At 28.4% G+C, this 22,291-nt stretch overlaps 1 protein-coding gene across 1 annotated transcript in view; it reads right to left on the minus strand.

Moving 5' to 3' along the window:
* The window catches only part of LOC142329213 (frequenin-2-like), a 179,652-nt gene extending 158,918 nt beyond the window's left edge, over positions 1-20,734 (minus strand). Inside the window, exons 1-2 of the mRNA XM_075373618.1 lie at positions 20,725-20,734; positions 18,907-18,931 (exon numbers count right to left, since the gene is read on the minus strand). Coding sequence (XP_075229733.1) covers positions 18,907-18,931; positions 20,725-20,734 — 35 coding nt within the window. The remainder of the gene's footprint in view (positions 1-18,906; positions 18,932-20,724) is intronic.
* Positions 20,735-22,291: the final 1,557 nt, after the last annotated feature.

A 22,291-nucleotide genomic window follows, 5' to 3' on the forward strand; every position in this document is an offset into this window, starting at 1 on the left:
AAACTTCAGTTATTCTAATAAAAGTCCGGCTATTTAACATTTTTTTTTAACAATATTTGTTTTTAATTTATTTTATCTTCTATTTGTTCTTGATCATTTACATTCTTATTTTTTTGTATTGTTATAATATCTCTTAGAAAATATTACGAATAAGTTCTATTACTTCTTTAAATAATTAAATTATTTAAACAATAATTATTTCAGGTATTTATTATTTTATAAACAATTGTGTTTGTATTTCATATGTTATGAGAAACTATAAAGTTCTACGAAGTATAGCAGAGTAAGAAACTTAACTTCGTCATCAAGAACTGATGTAGTGGTAATAAGCTCGTACCTTATAGATAATTACAGATTTCATGAATTGCTAAGAACTGTGGTCTGAGTATTCGCGTTTGTTACTATAACCCGTTTGCCACTTTGATAACAATCGTCCGTACAATCAGTGTAACATGAACAGAAGATAAAAGATCTAGGACAATTCACAACTACATGTACACGCTACTACGCCTTAATATATGATATAAATATATGTTTATTGTTATTAAAACACAAATAATAACAAAACGTTTTAAAACAGAAATTTTTAAGCTTCGAAATTTATTTTGGAAAATATATTTTTACAATAAAAATTATTTACATTGTAATATACAAACAAAGCCGTAAAAGTTATTATTAGAAACTGTACAATAATAAATCTTATGTATTACATGTACATAAGATACATGTAATATATAAGTAATACATTTGTAATACATGTGTAAATTACTTTACACATTTGGAATAACGTAATTCTAAAATATATTTGCATTACCAAAACAGTTAAGTTGATGTACCGAATGCACCCTTGTAAAACGCGCACCATGATGTTTAGAATAATAGCCTGCGTGTCGTACATGAATTTTTTTAATATTGATGATGATGTACTTATAAATATTGAGGCACAGGGACTCTCTTGTCCTCTTGTAGAAAAGACCGTGTTCCCGGCGAGAATGCTCCTTTGGGTGTTCTCGTTTAAGGCAAACAAGGCATAAAGACCGAGTCCCGGCTCCAATACTGGGGGACAGGAACGACATATTCGAGCCTGGTAACCCAACTCTGGGAGTTAGAGACAGGCATTAATACATAAGTTCCACCCGGCTTATAAAAGGACACTCCCCCGGATTGTGTTATGCTTCACTGTGGAATCCGATTCGGTGGAGAGAGGGAAAACTTATAAATATACTCGTATATTAGTCAATCCATACAGAATTGTAATAAAAACTACTTTGTTTTGAGTACGAATCTAGATCCAGTAAAATACTCGTAAAAAGATTTAGATAAAGCAAAAATCTTGGCTATGATTAATTACAGGCATTAGAAAATTTATGTACGTAGTGGCGATAGACTTATCGGAAGATATCTTTTCCATTTTCTCATATATAAGCTAACCTTATTTCATACAAAAAAATTTTCAACAATCATTGTAAAATCATTTTATGATCAGTTTTCATAGTGACAACGACCGTTCATTGTGTAAAAAATGTAAAGCAGAACTACAGAGTGAGTGAAAAAAGATAACGTGTTCATTCATTAATTGTTGCAGAAAAGTTACGAGTTATTCCTTAGATCTAATTGAAAATCTGTCATCAACAACAAATATTAAAAGTGTAGGTACAAAATGTTCAGATACGCACTACTGGTTACGAAAAACAATGTTGTTCAGTGATGTTGACAATACTTTTGGACAGGAAAGAATTATCCCCGTATGTAATTACTAAAAAAAAAACATCTACCGAATGATTAATATTTTCCACCCGATGTTGTTGTACAAGAATAAAGAAAGATATGAATGAATAATTAATTAGTACTGGACAGAAATAAATGCGTCTGGGATCGTCGACCAGGCGCTTTACTACGAAAACCTTCTGTCCACGTAATGGAGAGTTTTAAGGGTCATACAACCTATGAATATAAAGCGTAGACTTTTTGCTGGAAAGTGTGATTCCTGGTTGAATGAAATTATTCTTCAACCTCTAGCTATCTGCGTAAACTGGCTATTTAAAATCGTAAACATTATTCAAACTGAGTGGCTACACGTCACGTTATCTGGTAAAATTATAATACCGACTTTGATATAGATTTTTGAGTGGTTATTGCGGCTTGGTTAGAAATACTAGATGATTGGATAAAAAAATCGTCAAGAAATGTATTTCTCGTAATTACAAGATGAAAGTGAGGATAATTCTTTGTGATTAAGTGATAATAAAGATAAATATCTACTACAATTTCTACGATCCCAGCATTATATAATTCTCCTTTATCGTTACTTAACATTCAGTATTCTAGAATATTTATTTTTCATTGTTGTTTATGCATCAAATAAGCGTAAAAATAAATGAGTCGATTTAAAATGTTTTTAAGGCCATTATTTAGCATCATTAACAAAACATTTATTTTCTTAAATAGCGTATAACAGGATTGTAATTTACTGTACATAGTGCGATTGCTATGAAATGGGTCTTTTCTAAGTAATAAAAAATTCTTTAATTAATCTAGAGCTGCAATAGTTGGGTCCTAAAATTTTTACTTCTAACAAAAAATGTGGTTTTCCTAGTTTAACTTTCTGTATAAAAAAAAACTATTTCTTTTTGCAAAGGGATAAATATTTCATTCACCTTATTTTTATTATTTATCTTTGTTTTGATTACGGCGGAATCTAGTACTATGTATATTGAAGGAAAACTGCTAAAAATGATAAAATATAACTTATTATAAGAGTAGATTTATTTGAAATTAAAGACAATCCCAGTTTAAAATCAATTGATGTCTAATGAATGAGATGGCAAGAAAATATGTATATGACGATTATTTAACAGATTTCTTGTAATCAAAGGACTCCTAAGTTAACGTGTAAATATTTTGTCATAAATGTATGTTTTATAAATTGTTACTTAAATAAAAATGTTACTTGGTTAATGACGGTCTCTGCTCTTGATCTCGGTAACAATACTCAGCGTGGTACATCACATTATCTCGTTTATGAGAAATCAAATAAAATACTGTACCTAGTAAAAATATGAATCTTTCTTTTTAAATATAAAAAAAGATTATTTTTTTATAACACGATAAAGAGTAGCGATAAAAAAGTTGAAAAGTCTTTAACCTTTTTAACAACTTTTAAAACTTTATCGAGCGTAGGAAGCTCGTTTAAAAAATATAAAGAACGAATCTTTCTTCAAATGGCATTTTATCGAAATCACTAGTTTTATCCATCACTTTTTTGTCTTAGATTAAAATTTTTCCCTCGAGAATAAGTTTCTTTTAATACGTTAAAAATTCTAGTTTTGATAACAACAGTTCTACTGGTTGCCATCATACGTTCTAGATCCTGTAAGATTATCTTCATTTTTTAATAAAATATACCTATTTTTAAAGTAATTTTCTGTCATTAATTTATAATAGCATTGTATTAAAATGTATTCCAAATTTTTTATTATTAATCATTTCAGTTAGGGTATGTATTAAACTAATATTAAAATTTTACTGTTACAAAAAAAATTAACCATTAATGAAAAAAATTGCGGGTTAATAATTCACTAAATGAAACAAAAAATACTGAAATACAATAATAAAACAAATAAATTTAACAAAAAATATAAATAAATAAATTTAAAAACGAATAGCTACATGTATGTTTACAAAATAAAATTGCTTATTTCATTTACAAATAAATGTATACATAAGCGATTAATTTGAAATTTATTTTCTATAAGTAAAAATTAATAAATTTTTATTGTGTGTACATTTATCACTTATAATGTTTTTCCCCAGGTGATGGCTGATCGAATCGGGAGTCAGAAAATAGAGATACAGAGGTCTGTTTGCCACGGAGGACAGATTAGGTTTCGCTAATCTAACCTTTCGCTGGATATACGGATTTGAGTACTAGATCGTGGTGTTTTTTGGTGGTTGGGTTGCAATTAACCACACATGTCAGGAACGGTCGACCTTTCTTTCTTTTTCCTGTCTAACCTCTGGTAATTACCGTTCAGATAATACTTCAGAGAATAAATGAGGATGATATGTATGAGTGTAAATGAAGAGTAGTTTTGTACAGTCTCAGTTCGATCATTCCTGAGATTTGTAGTTAATTGAAATCCAACCACCAAAGAACACCGGTACCTACGATCTAGTATTCAAATCCGTGTAAAAATAATTGATTTTACTAGGAATTGAACGCTGGAACTATCGATTTCCAAATCAGCTGATTTGGGAAGACACGTTCGCCACTAGACCAATCAGGTGGGTTATGGAACGGTCGACCTGAGACTGGACAAGACTAAACTTGATTTACATTCATACATATCACCCTCATTCATCTTCTGACGTAATACCTTCCGGTGGTTTCGGAGGCTAAACAGAAAAAAAAAGAACCTTTCGCTGGCACATTTTATATGTTTCAAACATAAATTTAGATGGACTTACAGACTAATTCTCCTACCATTCAATAATAGCTGTTTCGAAAACACAGGGAACTTAGGTATGAGTTGACCACCTTCTTTACCGTTCACAGGTGTTTTAAGGTATACCTATTCACGCGAACTCTGAGGCATCCACCGAATGTGTTTACTGCGGAAAGGAGAATACCGAAAACCAAACGGTGTTCATTTCCGATCGATTCTTACACAACATAGGGAAGTATGCCGTAAAAAATTCGGCATGTCTACTCTAGAGAAACTCACTGGTACTATATAGCAGACCGAACGATCTTGGCATCCAGTGTCCACGATGTTGGTTAAGATCATCCGAACAGAGATGGCGAATGAAGTCCAGGAGTGAATAATTCCCTCTAAGTCTACCTTGGGGCTGTGTTCATATGAAGCAGCCTGGCCCAAAGTCTAGGTAAAAAAAAAATAGAATGTAAAAAATCCTCAGGACATAATACAATTGAATTGCTGTGATAATACTACGGTGGGCTCAGTATCCCATATTGTAGAGGGAGAGCAGTTTTAGAGGGTAAGCCCCCAAAGGTGAATTCTACACTACTGTGGGGTTCGAGACCACATAGTGCCCATAAAAACTTTTCCTCTTATCCAACGAAGAAAAATTTGTCAAACCTAAAGACGTAAAATATGAATTCATTTGGAAATCTACAGTACTCTTTTTATTGGAAAAACAAATTGTATCTATTGTGTTTTGTTGGAGTTATCAGGTATGTACAGTTAATAAATCTATCTATTTACAGTAGAAACAACTGGAAAGGTGTGCATCAAACAAGTTGAATAACTGTTAAATAATAAATAAATAAATAAATATAGATTTTATCTATTAGTAATAGATTTTATTTTTAGTGGAATTTTCTCTCATAATAACATCAAAGAATGAAAAAATGTATTATGGTATTTATAATATAAAGCAAGAGGAAATAATAAAAAGCTAGTAAAAGAAGAAAAAAAAAAGAGTATTAAGGTATAAGGATTTTATTACAAATCCCTGTCACTAATAGGGGATTTTCAGTATTACGAAAGGAATGGCTCTGAAAATTACGTTGTGTAGCAATAATGGAATGATGTAAGTTACGGAGAGGAAATTGGTTGTACGACCGACGGTAATGAATGAATGAAATGTGAAAAAAAAATCTTTTAAGAATTTACAAAATGAAACAATTTATCATTTTTGCCTTTTGAATCTAATAAAACGTATTCCATTTATCACAATAAAAGAATTATTTATTACATATTTATAATTTTATTCGAACTACAATTCTTTTGAAGATGTAAAAACCCATGCACGCGCGCTCACACGCATGTAATTATGTAATAGTGATTAATAAAATATAGTAATATTTTACGTGATTGATGTTAATTTTCTTTTTCAAAAATATTTTATATTATGAAGATATTTTCTTAATTAATGCAATTTTGTTAAATCATATATCATCATAGTATAGTTTATCTGCCTCCCTTTCTCAACGTCAATTTTTTTCTCCTCTGTTCCCAGCAAAGATTTTCTGGTTTTGGTAGCTTCTGTTTCTTTTTAGATCGTCCACAGTCATTTCTCTTTTTCATAGTTTCTTTTTGTTTACCTTCTACTGATAATTTATGAACTTTAAAAAATTCTAATCAATTATAATTCCTATTTAAAATTTTTCTGATTAAATTTCCATTTTCGTTAACTCCTCTCATTACAACTACATTTTTCTCTTTGTCTGCACATTTAATTTTTTTCATGTACATTTTTCAAATATTTTCAAAATATTTTTCTCCTTTTTCACTGTCCATGATGTAGTATTTAACGTAACTAAAATTTAGCTGAAATAATATAGGTTAGTATTACAATCGTTAAAAATTGCAGGAAAACTCTGGTCAAAACTCAGGTTTTATAACTAAGCAATATAATATCATTGTTAATAGGTGTTTTCAGGTTGATATCTGTTATCGTTTCGTTATGTATTAAAATTTTTAATTTTATTAATCATGGCTCGTCGGTATTGATATACAATTTATTTATTCAACAGTTTCCACTTACCAACAATCTTTAATGGTAAGTTCCAGCGCTTTTGAATTAGTAATCCAGCCTCAGGAACATTGATGTGTTATAATTATAATTATTTACTTCACATATCATTAATTACACTTACTTGAATTTAAAAAAAAAAAATTATAAATTTAACAACTGATCGTCAAAAGGTAGAAAATAATGTAAACGTTATCCGTCATGTCAGTATGAAGATCTCAATTGTTATGTACATGTATGTGGAAATATAACAATTGAGACCTTCATACTGCCATGATACGTTTTTTTATTTATCTAATTACAAAATTATTTTAATATATTTTAACATATACGAGTATATTATGTTATTTTTTCGGTTTTTTCTAACAATTTAAAAAAAACCTTTTGATTATCTAATTTAAATAGTATTTTAATATAAACTTTAAACCGAAAATAATTTAACTATCTTTTTTAACACAGAAGGCATATCTATCTACATGCATTTTTATGTACGACCGGTGTCCTAACATAAAAGGAAATTAAGACACTCGCTTTTATCGAGAGAATATTTCTTTTGTTCCTAAATAAAGAATTAATAAAAACTAAATTTAGTCATTAATAAGTTCTTATCCCTTTATTCATCACAGAATTAACTCTCAAATTCCTTTACGACGCATTTCAATACATCATTGAGCATAATAAACAGGCAAATCTCTAGATGCAAAAATCGATTAAACATAACTATGAATTTTTAAATTTTTTTGTAATTTTTGTGAAAATTTTGAATTAAATTTTTATATTTTGTAGAACATGAATTTCTAAGAATCTTTACCTCTAATATGTTTTTTAAGTTTATACGATAGATAAATGAAAAATAAAGTACTTGGACTTAACCGAAAGGCTAAAAAAGCATTTAGATAACTGTTATCAAAGTCATTTGCGGTAATTATGCCATACGTTTTCAAACTGGCTCGTATTCTTTAGATGATGATGATTCTGCAATTTTTATTTGTGCTAGATCCCTAAGGGTAGCTGATTGAGGGAATTTCGCAGTGTAGTTAGTTTGGGATAATTACATTTAAAATAAAATTTAATAAAATTAGTACAACATAACTTATCTATGGTATGTTGAGCTTTAAGGTTACAGTATTGGCTGTATTAAGACATACAGCCATGAGTCTAGTAAGTAGACTCTTTCAGCATTTATATTCTTGGAAAACACTACTCACGCATAAAGTAGCTTGTATTTCGTCAAAAAATTTATCTGATTTCCAGAAATCATAGGATGACCCAAGGATCAGAAATATCTTCCGAATTATGGTAGAGGATAATCGGAAAATTTTGATTCTATATGTACTTAGTACGATTTTGCGTGATCAGCAGAAAAAATAAAGATAAAAATACAAGTGAAATATGCAATCGCGTATCAATCAATTTAGAAAAGTATATTAATATTCTAAATTAAGCCCAGAAACGTTACCGTAATTAATTAATTTAATTAATTGAAAATGTTTGATTTTACTTTTTCTTAATTAATATTTTGGATTTCAAGATTGAAATTCATTAATTTATAACTGCAAGCCTAAATTTGGGTTGGTGCCAGACACATGTTTTCCATCTTGCGTTCTTTTCCTATCTCTGTTTTTCTCTCTTTCTCTCTCTCTCTCTCTCTGTATGTGTTGATATCTTTATTTTCTTTATTCTTCTTAGCTGTATAGTTTAATTAAAATTTACATTAGATTGCTATGTTCTAAAATCTACCGATTAAAAAACAAGTATTACTACAAACTGGCAATCTATTTATACTGTATAGTGCGCACAATGAAAATAAAAGCTTGTGTTGAAGGTCGAGACTGCATTACTACAGAACCTTAAAACATTTACACCTTTCTAATAGCACAACAATAATCGTTGTACTTTTATTTATGCACGGTTAATTTATTACCGTTTTCATGTTTTATTAGTTATAACTCATTATTACGTATTAGTATTAAAATAGTTTAACAAGCAAAAATTGCAAAAAAAAAATTTTAATTTAGTTAGTATTAAAAATATCTTAAGTAGGGCTTAAATGTATGTTGTATCCGTAATCACACTAAATTAGATGTACAATTATTATACATTTCGTTTTTGTAATTTTTTTTAGTATAGCATTTTTTATTATTTAGAATTTTTATATCCTTTTTTTGTATGATCGTTTTCATTGTTGATTGTACTACTCGTATTATTATTATTAACATTTGAAATTTGCATTATTTGTCCAGTTCCTGTGCAAGTTCACCATCTTCTCCGTCTTCATTGGAACAGTCATTACCACTGTCATCACACAGTCATAACTATCATTGCCACAGTAATCAGAACTTCATTACCGTCTAAATGTATGATAAATTTATCTGTCATTTCGTCGATTACCGTTTCGGTCTTCCCTTGCTCAGTTTCAACTTGTATTTATTACATGTTCGCAATATAGTTCCCAATCATCTTTTATCATTTCTTAATATCTGACGTTAAAAATGTCAGATATTATTATTACTGCCAACATATCTTTTCAGAGCCGATCACACCATCTCGATCAGATTTAAATCGGGATGGTAAGATGGAAGTCACAGAACCTAATGTCCGTGTTTTCTTAATAGTTTATAAAAATGGTATTTTATTTTTGAATTTCTATGTGATTTAATTATCTCTTATAATTGTAGTTTTAACATTGCTTTATTAAATGGAATACTGTTCTTTTATAACCTATTAATTATACCACTTCTCCTATTATTTGAATTCGGAAACTTCTCTAGAAGTGAATAGTGTTATGGCGCATTATAGATAACAACTACCGACTGGGAGGAAAACAAAGAACTAATTTTACAGATGTTCACTTCATGAAATTGTAGTTGTTGATGCTGTTCTGATAGCCACGCTTTTTGAACTAGTTTTACAACTTAATATCGCGTTGGGGAATAAACCCCATTTCTCCCCCAACGTGGATTATTATTAACCGATCACTTTTATTAATCGGCACTTTTGCTCCTGCATCCTGTCATCCGACCGTGATTTTATCGTCGCATGGGACATTAAAATATTCAATTCGTCCAAATAAGCAATTGAAGAGTTTTCTTTTCTGCAATCTTTCATTTTTCTTAAATATTTTATCATCTTCCACGGATGTGTTTCTCAATTAAAAGCCTCCTATTACTATGAGTTTTACACTACTTAAACCCTTTTCAGGATAGATCCTAGTGTAGTTCTAGAACCTTTAAATTGAATGCTCTTTTAAAGTTCTTCACACAATTTATTTAATGTAGGCAGTTCATTATGTTTTACGTGAAACTCGTTAACTGTTCGTCCTACAACCCCTTGATTAAAACTGTATAATCCACTAACTGGTTTTGAACGTTGTCTAGACTTTTTTGCCGAATGTGCCGAATGTGGATGACTGCAATGTATATTTAAAAAGATCCTGCTTATCTTTTCGAAGTTTTTTTACTTGTGATCTTGAAATTCCACAAGCTGCAGCTGCAGCGGTTCATTCTTCACCTTTTTTTAATGCATATTAGATGTTTATTATCTAATTTTCCTAACTTTATATCATAAAATCGTATATATTGGTAACTATTGCAAGAGCTTGGCTACATAGCGTTTTATTCTCTTCATAAACGCGTACAATAAGTATTATCTTAGATTTCTTCAACACTTCCTAACAATCTTTAAACTATGTATCTGTACCGATTTTAAAAATCTGTACCATTTGAGAAAACAAAAATTCTGTAATCATTCGGAATTATTCATTCTCATGTGACGGTAATAAACTTGCCATGATAAAAAAAAAGAATAAAGTAAACCGAATATTATAGAATTCTATAGGATGCTATTTTATACCGTACAATGAATGGCATTGACTACTGATTAATTTTATTATGATTGTCAGGTAACTAGTAACGAAATTTCTGTTTATTCGCAAATCAACATACGTGAAAATTTTATCCATTACTCATTAACTTAGAATAGAGCCTTCGTTAAAATTTATAATATTTAAAAATTTGCATGAAAATCATACCATAATTCAATCAGCATCATTTACTATCTTTACTTCTTAACATTTATATTGTTGTTTACGTAATTAGAGATTAAGAATCTTTCGAACGCTGGTGTTCGACAAGCTAAATGAAACTTAATGCAACTGGTAGGCCTTTTGGGAATTCGTGGCTTTACATCCCGTATGGTGTTGATATTTTTAGATGGTGTTGATATTTTTTTTTTTCAATGCTGAATCAATTTCTTTAAAATTCTGCGCATAAATATGATGGTACCAGCTGATAGTATCTCATGATTCCGATGATGATGATTTTAAAGTGGCATCCTAAAAACCTTTTTGTAGTTGCAAAACTATCGTTTTTTTTCTCAAAAGAAATAGTTTACTAAGAAAGATAACTTGTCCTTCCTCTAATTTTTATTACCTTTTGTTTCTGGAAAAAATATATTTATAATAGCCCGGTTCAATGATATTTTTTTTTCATGGTTTGTGTAATTGTAGGATATTGAACGAAGGATGAACACAATTTAGAAGTGCTTCCGTAAAGAAAGGCGTTAACCTTGTTTTTGTTTTATAGTAAACTGTTTTACACTTATACTTCGGTACAGGGTGGTGTCAATTTAGGTTAAGTGTGTGTCTACTTAATCACAGCATCCTTATCTTCGTTAAATGGAACCGAGTCATAAGAAATCTTATATTTCCCGAATTTATGATAAGACTTAAATTTAACATTTTAGGATAATATTAAAAATGTAGCGTTTTACTCATTATGTGCCTTGTTTTTCTTTATTTATTCATTAAGTTTATTTTAAGATTTATTAATTTCTTGGTTTTTTTAATTACGAGTTTCAACTACCAAAGAGACAAGCTCTTTCATATTGACTACTTCTGCCTGTGAATAGAAAATTTTAATTTTTCATAATTTTTTACTATTATGATTATTGGTCTTATTATTATTTCAACAACTCGCAAAAAAGTAACTAGTACTACCATTTTTTATTTGAGGAAAATCGCGATTCAATTTTTGTAAGACATTATTTAAAAGGCATTGAATATTTTAATTATAATACCCCTTTAAATTTTTAAAATCAATCTTCATCAATGATTCAATACCATTCCTTGATTAAAGGTAAGATAAAACATATATGCACATATATTTTCAAACGATACGAAATTTTCTAACATTTAAAGAAAGTGAAAAATTTTACCTCTATTAAAATTTATCGGCAGAAAAATTGTTTTTAGGGAAAAAACATGAAATTCTTTTAAGTTTAACCAATTACGAATTATATAAATTTTTTAAGGGCCAAAAAAAATTCCTTGCGGCATACCGGAAGGCGGAGGTAGATTTAACCGGTGCTAAGTAGGGGATATAAAAGATTTCCACCTTAAAGTTAGAAAAATTTCAAATTTACTCAATACAACAATTGTTGCCTGTGAAAATAATGTTCACAAGTTTAACATCCGACAAGCCACATCTTACAATTTCAGCAACATTTTGGTCTTCCCTTGTCGTAAGGGTTTGTCACATCAAAAATTGTTTCAGACAAAAGTTTTAGGTAATATTTAGAAGACTAAGATCTACTTTAAATCGATTCGTTACTGTGCATATTAAGGGAAGTATGAATTTTTGTCTTCGAAACCCCATTTTTTTCACCTTCTGAGCCAGTGATTGGTGATATCCAAAAACTTTACTTAGATAGGTTTTAGGCCCTTATCCAAAGAATAGTAGGAACTTTAAACCAATTCGATATTTTACTTAATAAGAAAGTTATAACGATATTTTGTTTTTTGAAAAGGCTCCCCCATTTCCACTCCCATGGTCCGATTTTGCCCATTAACTAATTCGACCGAGATTTTGTGTCGTTATATTTTATGTATCTGTTCCGTTCCACGTCGAGTCGTCCGGTGCTGCGATCTATTAGGTGCTAGCACTCACCGGAGAGTTCTGCTCGTACTAGCATTCGGCTCTCGAATCTGATCCAAAGCGGTCACGTCATTCTCTTAGTCCGGGCGGACTCCATTCTTTGTTCGGATGAACGTTAGCTTTAATGTTTTATTTAATTTTATATTTTTTATGTTACAATTCATTTCATTAACTGTCGACAATTTAACAGACAACAATTCATTAAACCATTATTCAACAAGCAACAAGACGTTGTCTTCATTCATCACCTATGAACATACAGTCCAACCTCGCTCTAAAATCGACCACTATAAATTTGAAAGTGATTGGCGCAAAATTACGGCAGTTATCGTGTCCGTAAGAAAGTGAAATATATATAAATGTATATATAAACTTTTGAACTGACTTTAGTTTTGGGGTCTGGGGGATGTGAAACGATATGTCTAAATTTTCCGGATGTCGAATCATGGTACCCATTGCAATAGGTAGCTTTCTTATGAAATCTATCTAAAACAAATGCGATAATATTTTGAATATGGTTGAAAAAAACTACCGATTAAATTGTAATTATTATATTCCAGTTACGTGGAAGTCGATGTACATGAAAACAGGAAATTAAGACAGAAAAACTTAGATCATTCTTTCCTAAAAAAGAGGTCTTCAAAAGACCTTAATAAAAGCATTTAGTGTTTAAATTTGCTGCTAAGATTTTCATAGTAACGACTACTTGAACAGAGAATAATTCGCATATAATAAAATGAGAGGTTCTAATGAATGGCTCTTACAAAAATTTCAGAAAGATTAGAAACTTATAAATTACAGGAGTTATATCTTTCATATGCAAAGGATTACATTCCAGGCATTTACTGCTTTAGTGCTCTAGACATAAGGGAGGAGTACCGAAATCTATTAAGAAATTAATATACATTTCGGGTAAAGGATAATAAAACGAAAACGTAAGCTTAATTCCATGAATGGATCTAACTTGGAAACCTTTCAGAAAACTGTCTTGTTACAAACAACGTTTTACTAAATTGCAAAAGGTTTACTTTAGTCGTTTGTTATTTTCGTCATTCTTTTAGTTCGTATTAAATTCCGTATTTTTTTATTTATTTAATTTATATTTTATTATTCTACAAGTAGCACAATATCTTGTAATTTAAAATGTCTAATTATATATATCTAACTAGTTAATTAGGGGACTCCACTGCCTGGATCTTTATTGTGTTCAATATCCTCATGCTTGTGAGAATAATACTGATAAGGAGTATAAGAACTCCACATAATCCTTCGGTTTAAATATTTTTCAAGAATTTTTTGAAAGTATACAGAATTATTAATTAAGAAATGTCGAAAATATTTTTAAATTAGAGACCTGACCCAAAATGTAGAAAAGGTTTTTGAAAATTTATTTTTACTGTTTTAGCCTTTATTGAAAGGGTATTAGATTTAGAGAAAATCTTAACTGTAAATCTGTAAGTAACTTTCATAAGCTTAACTTTTGTATAAATGTTTTTATAAAAAAATCTTAAAATTTATTTCCCACCTCTAGGAAATATGTATTCTCTTTTTTGACTTATTAATTTTTTTTTATTAATAGTCGGTAAAATCATGCAATACTTTGCCAAATTTTAGGTAGATTCCATAAGCCGGCCTCCGTGGCGCGAGTGGTAGCGTCTCGGCCTTTCACCCGGAGGTTGTGGGTTCGAATCGCAGTAGGTATGGCATTTTTCACACACGCTACAAAACACTCATCTCATCCTCTGCGGAAGGAATTGCTTGACTGCGGACCCGAAGGCTAAACAACAAAAAAAAAGGTAGATTTCATCATAAGAAAGCTACCTATGATTCGACCTTCCATGTTACTATGATTCGCTTCCGGAAAATTTCGACATATCTTCGCAATTCACATCCCCCAGACCCCAAAACCACCGTCAGTTCAAACGTCTATATATACATTTTATCTTTCACTTTCTTGAGGACACAATAACTGCCGTAATTTTGCGCCAATCATTTTCAAAGTAATAAATAAAATATAATGACCAAAAATCTCAGTCGAATTCGTTAATGGGAAAAATCGGACCTTGGCGGTAAAAATGGGAAAGTTTTTCAAAAAAATTAAATATCGCTATAACTTTCTTGTTAAGTAAAATATTGAATTCGTCAAGTTCCTACTATTCTTTGGATAAAATAAAACTTATCAAAGTAAAGTTTTTTTATATCACCAACCGTTGGCCCAGGGTGGAAAATATTGGGTTTCGAAGACAAAACGAATCATATCTCCCTTGATAGGCACAGTATCGAATCGATTTAAAGTGGTAGTTAGTCCTCTAAATATTACCTAAAACTTTTGTCTGTAACAACTTTTGATATGACCGCCCTTTACGGCAAGGGATGACCAAAGTTTTGCTGGAATTGTAAGAAGATGGGCTTGTCGTACGCTAAATATGTGAAACATTTTTTCACATGTAACCATTATCGTATTTCAAGTTTTTCTTAACTTTAAGTGAAAATATTTTTTATTCTTTATTTAGCACCGGTGAAATCTGCCTCCGCCTTCTGGCGTGCCGAAAGGAATTTTTTTTTTATATATAGTTTATTAATATAAATAACCAATTTTAAGGCCGTAATTTTTATTGTTAATTAAACAAGGATTTAAAAACTCTATTTATTGATCTTTAAATACCATTGAATTTTTCAGTTATATATGTATTTAATAAATAATTCTTCTAATTAGTTGATCAAAAAGCGTGCTTTACTTTTTTACACAAAAAAAGGAAAAATCCGATTATTGAAAAACGTCATTATCAATAAATTTTTATAGCAAATAAGATTAAAAAAACAAAATAATATATTTAAAAAAGTTATACCTACGTACATTTTTCTTTTACGATTAATATGATGTTGCGTTAGGCGCCTAAAACGATTGCATATATTATATATGTAACTTCTTCAAGATTTTTGGTGAATCAGTTACCGAAGGGTGTTGTGCGTCGTCAAAATCTTCATTTCGTTTCGTCACTTTTGTTGATTCTTTCATTTATTTGATTTGTTATTGTTTGTGTGATCGATAAGAATATATTATGGTGTTTTCTTTTCTTTTTATATTCTGAACTTATTCATTCTTCTTCGGACTCATCTTTATATGTACTTATATATATTTGTTTTTTATAAATATTTATGTACATTGTATAAGATACGTATAAATATACAGTTCTTTGAAGGATTGCAATGGAAACCTCTCTCTGCATGTCCTTTTTTTATTCAAATTTACTTATGTTTCCGGTAAATTGCAGCAGATTGCAAATTAAACACTGCGGAAAAAAATTATCATTTTCCGAAATATCTTAACCAGAAATAAACCTAATTTTTTTTATTTTTCCCCATTCTTCCAATCATTTCCAAATTTTTTTTTCATCTTCAAATGGATTAAAATTATAACAATTTATATAGTTATTTTGTCTGAACTAGCAACTTATTTATTATTTTTACGAATAATGATATATTGTGTATAATTTTTACATCATTTGATGTTTTCTAAATCTCATTATTTTCATATCTAATTTTCAATGCACTTCCTTTCCGTATATTTTTAGTTTATCTCTCAAGGAGTTTGTAATCTTATAGGTTACAATTTTATATCGTTGCAATCTTCTGTACTAAGTTCATGTCTTGTTAAAAATATATTTCCAATTTAGATGTTATTTACTTTGTACTATCGATTAATAGAGTTGAATGTAATCTACTACATGTATAATGTTCTAGTACTACATTCTACTCTTTTTCATTTTAATTTATTAAATTATTATATAGCTTATAGTTTTACTTTCCCGGCTAAAGCTACTTTAGCTTTACTAGAACGAAAGTAGAGAAATCGATTTCAAGGATGATAAAAAAAATTATTTTTTTTTTTAAATTGTGCCTCAAGAGGATAAAAAAAATATTCAATTATTTATATTAGAATTGGAAAAAACTTTCTAACGATATCCCTAAGCCCAAAATAACCGTTTTAATAAGTTTTATACGCATGACCGTGTGTTTGTTGGCCTGTTTTAACAACTTCGAACTCCATAAACCAATTTTCTTATAACCTGATAGGAAGGTGCAGTCCTCAGGGAGATATATTAAATTAAATTTTTGCAAATATTGGAAAAAGTGGTAGGTGTGTTTTGGCGAAAATAAAAGTTTTAGTGATGTAGTTTATCAAAACAATCTTAGAAAATTTTAAGCCCTTTTTATCATGATAAACAAATTGCCAAAATTTGTTTTTAGTATTCACTCCCACCCTCAAAAGATGATTTGAAAATTATTTTATTTTTTTAGCTATTAATTTTTACGAGAATATTTTCTACATCAGTGGGTTTTTAAAAGACTAAAAAAAATTTTTCCTTCATTCCATTCCTATAAACTGTGACAACAAAAATCTATTTTTTTTTAATTTTTAAAAGTTTAAAAGCTTAACGGCGTTTAAAATGTGAAAGTATTGTTCGTTATTCCAAGTTTTATTCTTACAAAAAAAAGTCATCTCTTCCTACAAAAACACTTGAATTTATTTCAAATTATAGCTTATAGTTTTATTTGTTCAATATTTAAAAAAAAAAATTTATTATCCCTTTGTGGCTTTTTAACAAAATTTACTTTTTAACATTAATTTTACCCAATTACTCCCTTAGTAATAAGGGTACCCCAAAACCAAAAATGATATTCCCAGTTCCGAATTATCAATGCCAAAATCTTATTTTTGTAAGAATAAAAGTCACAAAAAACCCTTTAATGCAGGGGGCACGAATTTAAAAAAAAAAAAAAAAGGTTTTTGGAATTCGATTTTAATTTATTTAATACTAATTTTAAAGCGTAATATAATCAGTAAAATAGGGTTAATGATTCTAATATTACATTTTTTAATAGAATAATATTTATTAATAGAATATAATTCGTCATTAGAACATTAAATTTCGGGGATCTCAGTCAAAAAGAAAAAGTTTCGATTCTAGTTGAATGAAAACCAAAATATCAAAATTTTCTGCGAAGCCGGGAAAGTCATGCAATACTTTACCAGTTATTTATTTATTTCACAGTTAATATTTTAATATTTTGACTTATATACTATTTTCTGCTTCATATAACTTTATTATTTCTAGGGCTGATTATGAGAAAAAGGAGGTTCCTTTCCTCTGAGTTATTAACTGGCAATAAGCTTCTAAAAAGAAAAGACTGGTCGCGTACGACTTAACTCTAGTTCAGATGCAGCTTATCATTATTGTCTATTTATACAAAAAATATTAAAATGTAACAGGCTCTAGCTGTAATGTGTAAAAAATAGGCATCATGAAAAAATAAATTCTGAGAAATTTATAGAAAAAATATTTAACATTTCATTTAATTATATATATTTATATATATTAGAAAGTCGGGCCCCCTGAACCCAACCAGGATCGGCGCAGGCGAAGGCTGGGCTTGACCAAAGATCTCCCAGAGACCTCCCGGACCATCGGGGCCAACCTCAGGACCCAGAATTCGCTCGCTTGCCATTCCCGTCCAGCCAAGGGAGCTTCCTTCCACAGTATTCGTTACCCTCAATAATGTCAAAATCATACTGTTAAATAAAAATTAAAATATTTATGTTTTTAGAAACATGATTAAGAAACTGAAGACAGAATAGTAGTAACTATGGTAGCGAAAGTAGAAAGAAAACTTGGCGAAGGAAACTTCACAACTTATTTATGTTGCCATGGTGACAGAAATTAATTTAATTATTGACAGATTTTTTTTTCTTCTTTAATGAATATCTTTAACTGACAACTTCACCCATAACGAAGCTAACGAATGTATCCTGCAAATTTAGAAGGAATCGGTAATGCGAGAACAAATAGACAGACAAACTCTCGTTTTTATGTGTATATAAATGTCGATAATTTATTGATTGAAATCAAATTACTACATGTAATAATCTACATTCTCACAAGTACTTATACAGCCTACCAAACATTGTAGATTAATTAAACCGTAATAAAATCCTATAACGTTTGTTTCTATATTCTTGAATTATTTATTCAAAAATATAGAAACCTAAAAATGTAGAAATTGATTTTTTCATGTTTTCTATTCTTTACACATTACAGCTAGAACCTGTTACATTTTAATATATATATATATATATATATATATATATATATATATATATATATATATATATATATATATATATATATATATTTAATATAACTAAGCAATAACAATAAGCTGCATCTGAACTAGAATTAAGTCGTAAGCGAGCAATCCTTTTCTTTTTACAAGTTCATTTTAAGTTAAAATCTGAAAGGAAAGGATCTACTAGGCTTTCTAAAACTAATGTTGGAGTATCTATCACTAAATTACCTTTCTGCCGGATAAATTAAATAAAAAACAGCTATTTATTGATGAGATTAGTTAATAATTTTACGTAACTTGTTAAATTATTAATATTAAGTTTTAAAAATTAATAAAGAAGACTTACCATTGTCGAATTTCCTTTTCTGAAACTGTATGCGTGCACAAAAAGAAATTAACAAAATATAATTAGTTATTTACTTAATCCTTATAAAATTGAAGTATTTTATGTCCACATGATTAAATTTTCAAAAATTCCATTAATAATAAGTATAGAACAAAATGATTTCAACTTTTTTTTGACCTTCAGTATTTGATAAATCAAAAATTAATTATCATTTTAAATTTCATAAACTTAAATTATTATGTTTTCCCAACCATATTTAAATTATTAATTACATTATAATTTACATTATATTATCATATAAAATTACAAAAATTTTATTAAATAACAAATTTACCACTAAAATGTGTAATTTTACAATACAGTAAAAACATAAATTTTATTATACTAAAATAGTCACAGTTTTCAAACTACATCGTTTAAAAATGTAAAATTAAAGAAATATATCTGTTTTTTGAACGTCTCGTTATTGGTTTATTTTAAAAGCAAATTAAAAAAAAAGTTCAGAAAAATGTAAGATAAATCTTTTGACGTACATATATATAAATTAAAACTACGTAATAATAAATTATTTTAGTGCGTTTTATTATTTTTTAAATATGTAATTTATTTGAAAAATAATAAAACCTGTTATTTTTTAGCAATTGAAAAAAATTCAAAAATTAAGTTATATATACAATTGCATCACGAAGTTCTCCCGGGACTTTCATAACTTATTCTATTCGTGAAAATAATGACAAAGGTTTGTATAAATATATATCCTTTTGCGAGTTACGGCTAATGAAAGATTTCGCTCGGATTTCAGTTAGTCCAGTGAAATGAGGTCATACTAAAGTTTTTAGGGCGTTAATTAAGGACAGAATCAGTGATTGCGTATGGGTTTTGAATAAACGAATAAAATACGTTTCAGAACCGTATCTGCAGTAGATTTTGAGAAATATGGAGTGAAAATAAATAAATTGGAGTAAAAAACCCTGTTTTTTTTATATTTGGCTTACAACATTTGTTAAATGGGGGGTAATAAATAAAATAAAAAAATTTTTAAACATTACTTGTAGAAAATTTGATTCTGAACAAAGTGGTGTAAGTTAAATTGAATAAACAAAGAAAACTTAGAAAAATTCGAATACAAAATTTGGTGTTAAAAATATCTGATAAAAATGTTAAAAAAGCTGGGAATTACTACAAATAAAAATTACTTAGATAATTTTTTTTTTCTTTTAAATTGCTTATATATATATATATATATATATATATATATATATATATATATTAATGGCAAAAATAAAATTATTTGAATAATAAATATATAACTGTAAGAAATGTTATATTTACAAACACAACTTCTTGGGTTTACAAAAATCAGTTTCTTGGGTGCTTTAATAGTTATAATCGACAAAAATAAATGATAAAAATATATTTTTTCGTACGAGTTCACTATTTAAAATGGTAGACTTATAAATACAACATCGGTATAAAAATTGTAATTTTTAATACAGTATGTAATACTTTTTAAAAATATTAGCTTATATTTTTTATTAAAAAATGTTATTTATTTATTTTCTGATAAAATAAGAACTAGGTTCTATAATGAAACTTATTACCATATACGTTCATATTTCATTAAATGATTATATTGCATGTTGCATGCATTTTATTTTGATATTCAATAATAAATGTGCGTAAAAGCGTAAACAAATTTAAGCTAAAAGAGAACTATAAATATAGTACTCAATAATTTATTAATGTATTTATTTATTTATTGAACAAACATTTTACCATATGAAATTAAATTAGGCTACTCTTTGTTTTGTACATTACCAGCTGTCATTATTATCTAACAAAAAAAAAAATTACCTTCAGTAAAAAAAAACCCGCATTGAATATTTATATATTTTTGAAAGTATTAAAAAAATTTTTCCAGTTCAAAAATATTAAATTTTGTTTGTAATAAATATTCTGTATGTATGTGTTTTTTTTTCTTCTATTTGAATTTGAATTCATTTGCCTTAATACAGAGAATATTTACATCATTATAAATAAAAACATTATTACATTACTAAAAGTTACAAAAAAAAAAAAAAACAACAAAAGAAAGCTTGTAAGTTTGTTCTTATCTTTAAGATTTTTCTAACTTAAGATTACGATAGTATTAATTACATCGGAGTGCATTTGAAATCAAGTTAAAACAATAATTCTCCTTATTCCAGTCAACAATGTTAATAGGTTTAAATTTTTTTATATACGTTTAAATTAAGATTTGATTTTATTTTTATTTTTTCTTTCCGTAGCGGAGGAAAAAGCTCTGCCAGCCGCCGTCAGGCTCGCACTGAAGGCAGTGCGGGGCTCTCACCCGCTAAAAAACCTCTCCTTCTACCATGCAGGGGCCGGATCTAAGCCGTATGGTATGTACAGCCCCGATTTTATACTTAAAAACTGTTTTATGTACAATCAATTAATTTTTTTGGTAGCTTTTTTGACATCGAGAATGATTTTTCTATAACGTATTTTTGTTTTTAAACCATCTTGTTGTTTTAAAGAGATTTATTATTGGATTTTATAAATATTTACTGGTATCTATAAATAATTATTTTATTTATAAAAATAATAAAAAAATATATTTATAAAAGCTAAAAAATAAATATTTTAGCTTATCAATAAATAATATTATCAGAAGTATAAAAAACAGCAAACATTATCATAAAAGCTGTTTCAAACAGTCAAAAGGTTTTAATATTTTTCAAATTTTTAAAGTTTCGCTTTTATATTACAAAGAGATTGTTCTATCAGAGGATCTGTTGGAATTTATTATATACCATTTACTCCACCAAAGTAGAAGCTGCACAATTAGCTCCAGAAAATAAATTTCAAGGAATTTATAAAACAAGTCGTTTCACATTTATTCATTCGGTTCATAGAATATAATTTTTTTATGAAAAATGATATTGTAAAATTATGTGCAAAATATATCCATGAAAATATTGAGGTTAAATAATAGTTTTAAGCAGGCTTTTTTCTAAATAGATATTACAATATTTATTTATTTACAAGTAATAACATATGAAAATAATTAGTTAATTGGGCATCACCCTAAATATATCTTCTTAACTTTAAACAAATACACAACTTCTCTGTTAAGGGGAAAAAATAATATTCAAAAATAAATTTAAAAAAATGAATTAAGAAAATAAATAAAAATATAAAAAAACCATAAAAATGTCAGGTTAGTCAAAATAAAAAATACCCAACCAGCTACATCAATTCTTCTTCCTGTTTAGTCTGTGATGATTATCGTTCTGATAATACTTCAGATGATGATATATTGTATGAGTGTAAGTGAAGTGTAGTTTAGTACAGTCTCGCAGTTCGATCATTCCCTAAGATGTGT

The sequence above is a fragment of the Lycorma delicatula genome, chromosome 8, assembly GCF_047948215.1.
Source record: "Lycorma delicatula isolate Av1 chromosome 8, ASM4794821v1, whole genome shotgun sequence".
Classification (NCBI taxonomy): domain Eukaryota; kingdom Metazoa; phylum Arthropoda; class Insecta; order Hemiptera; family Fulgoridae; genus Lycorma; species Lycorma delicatula.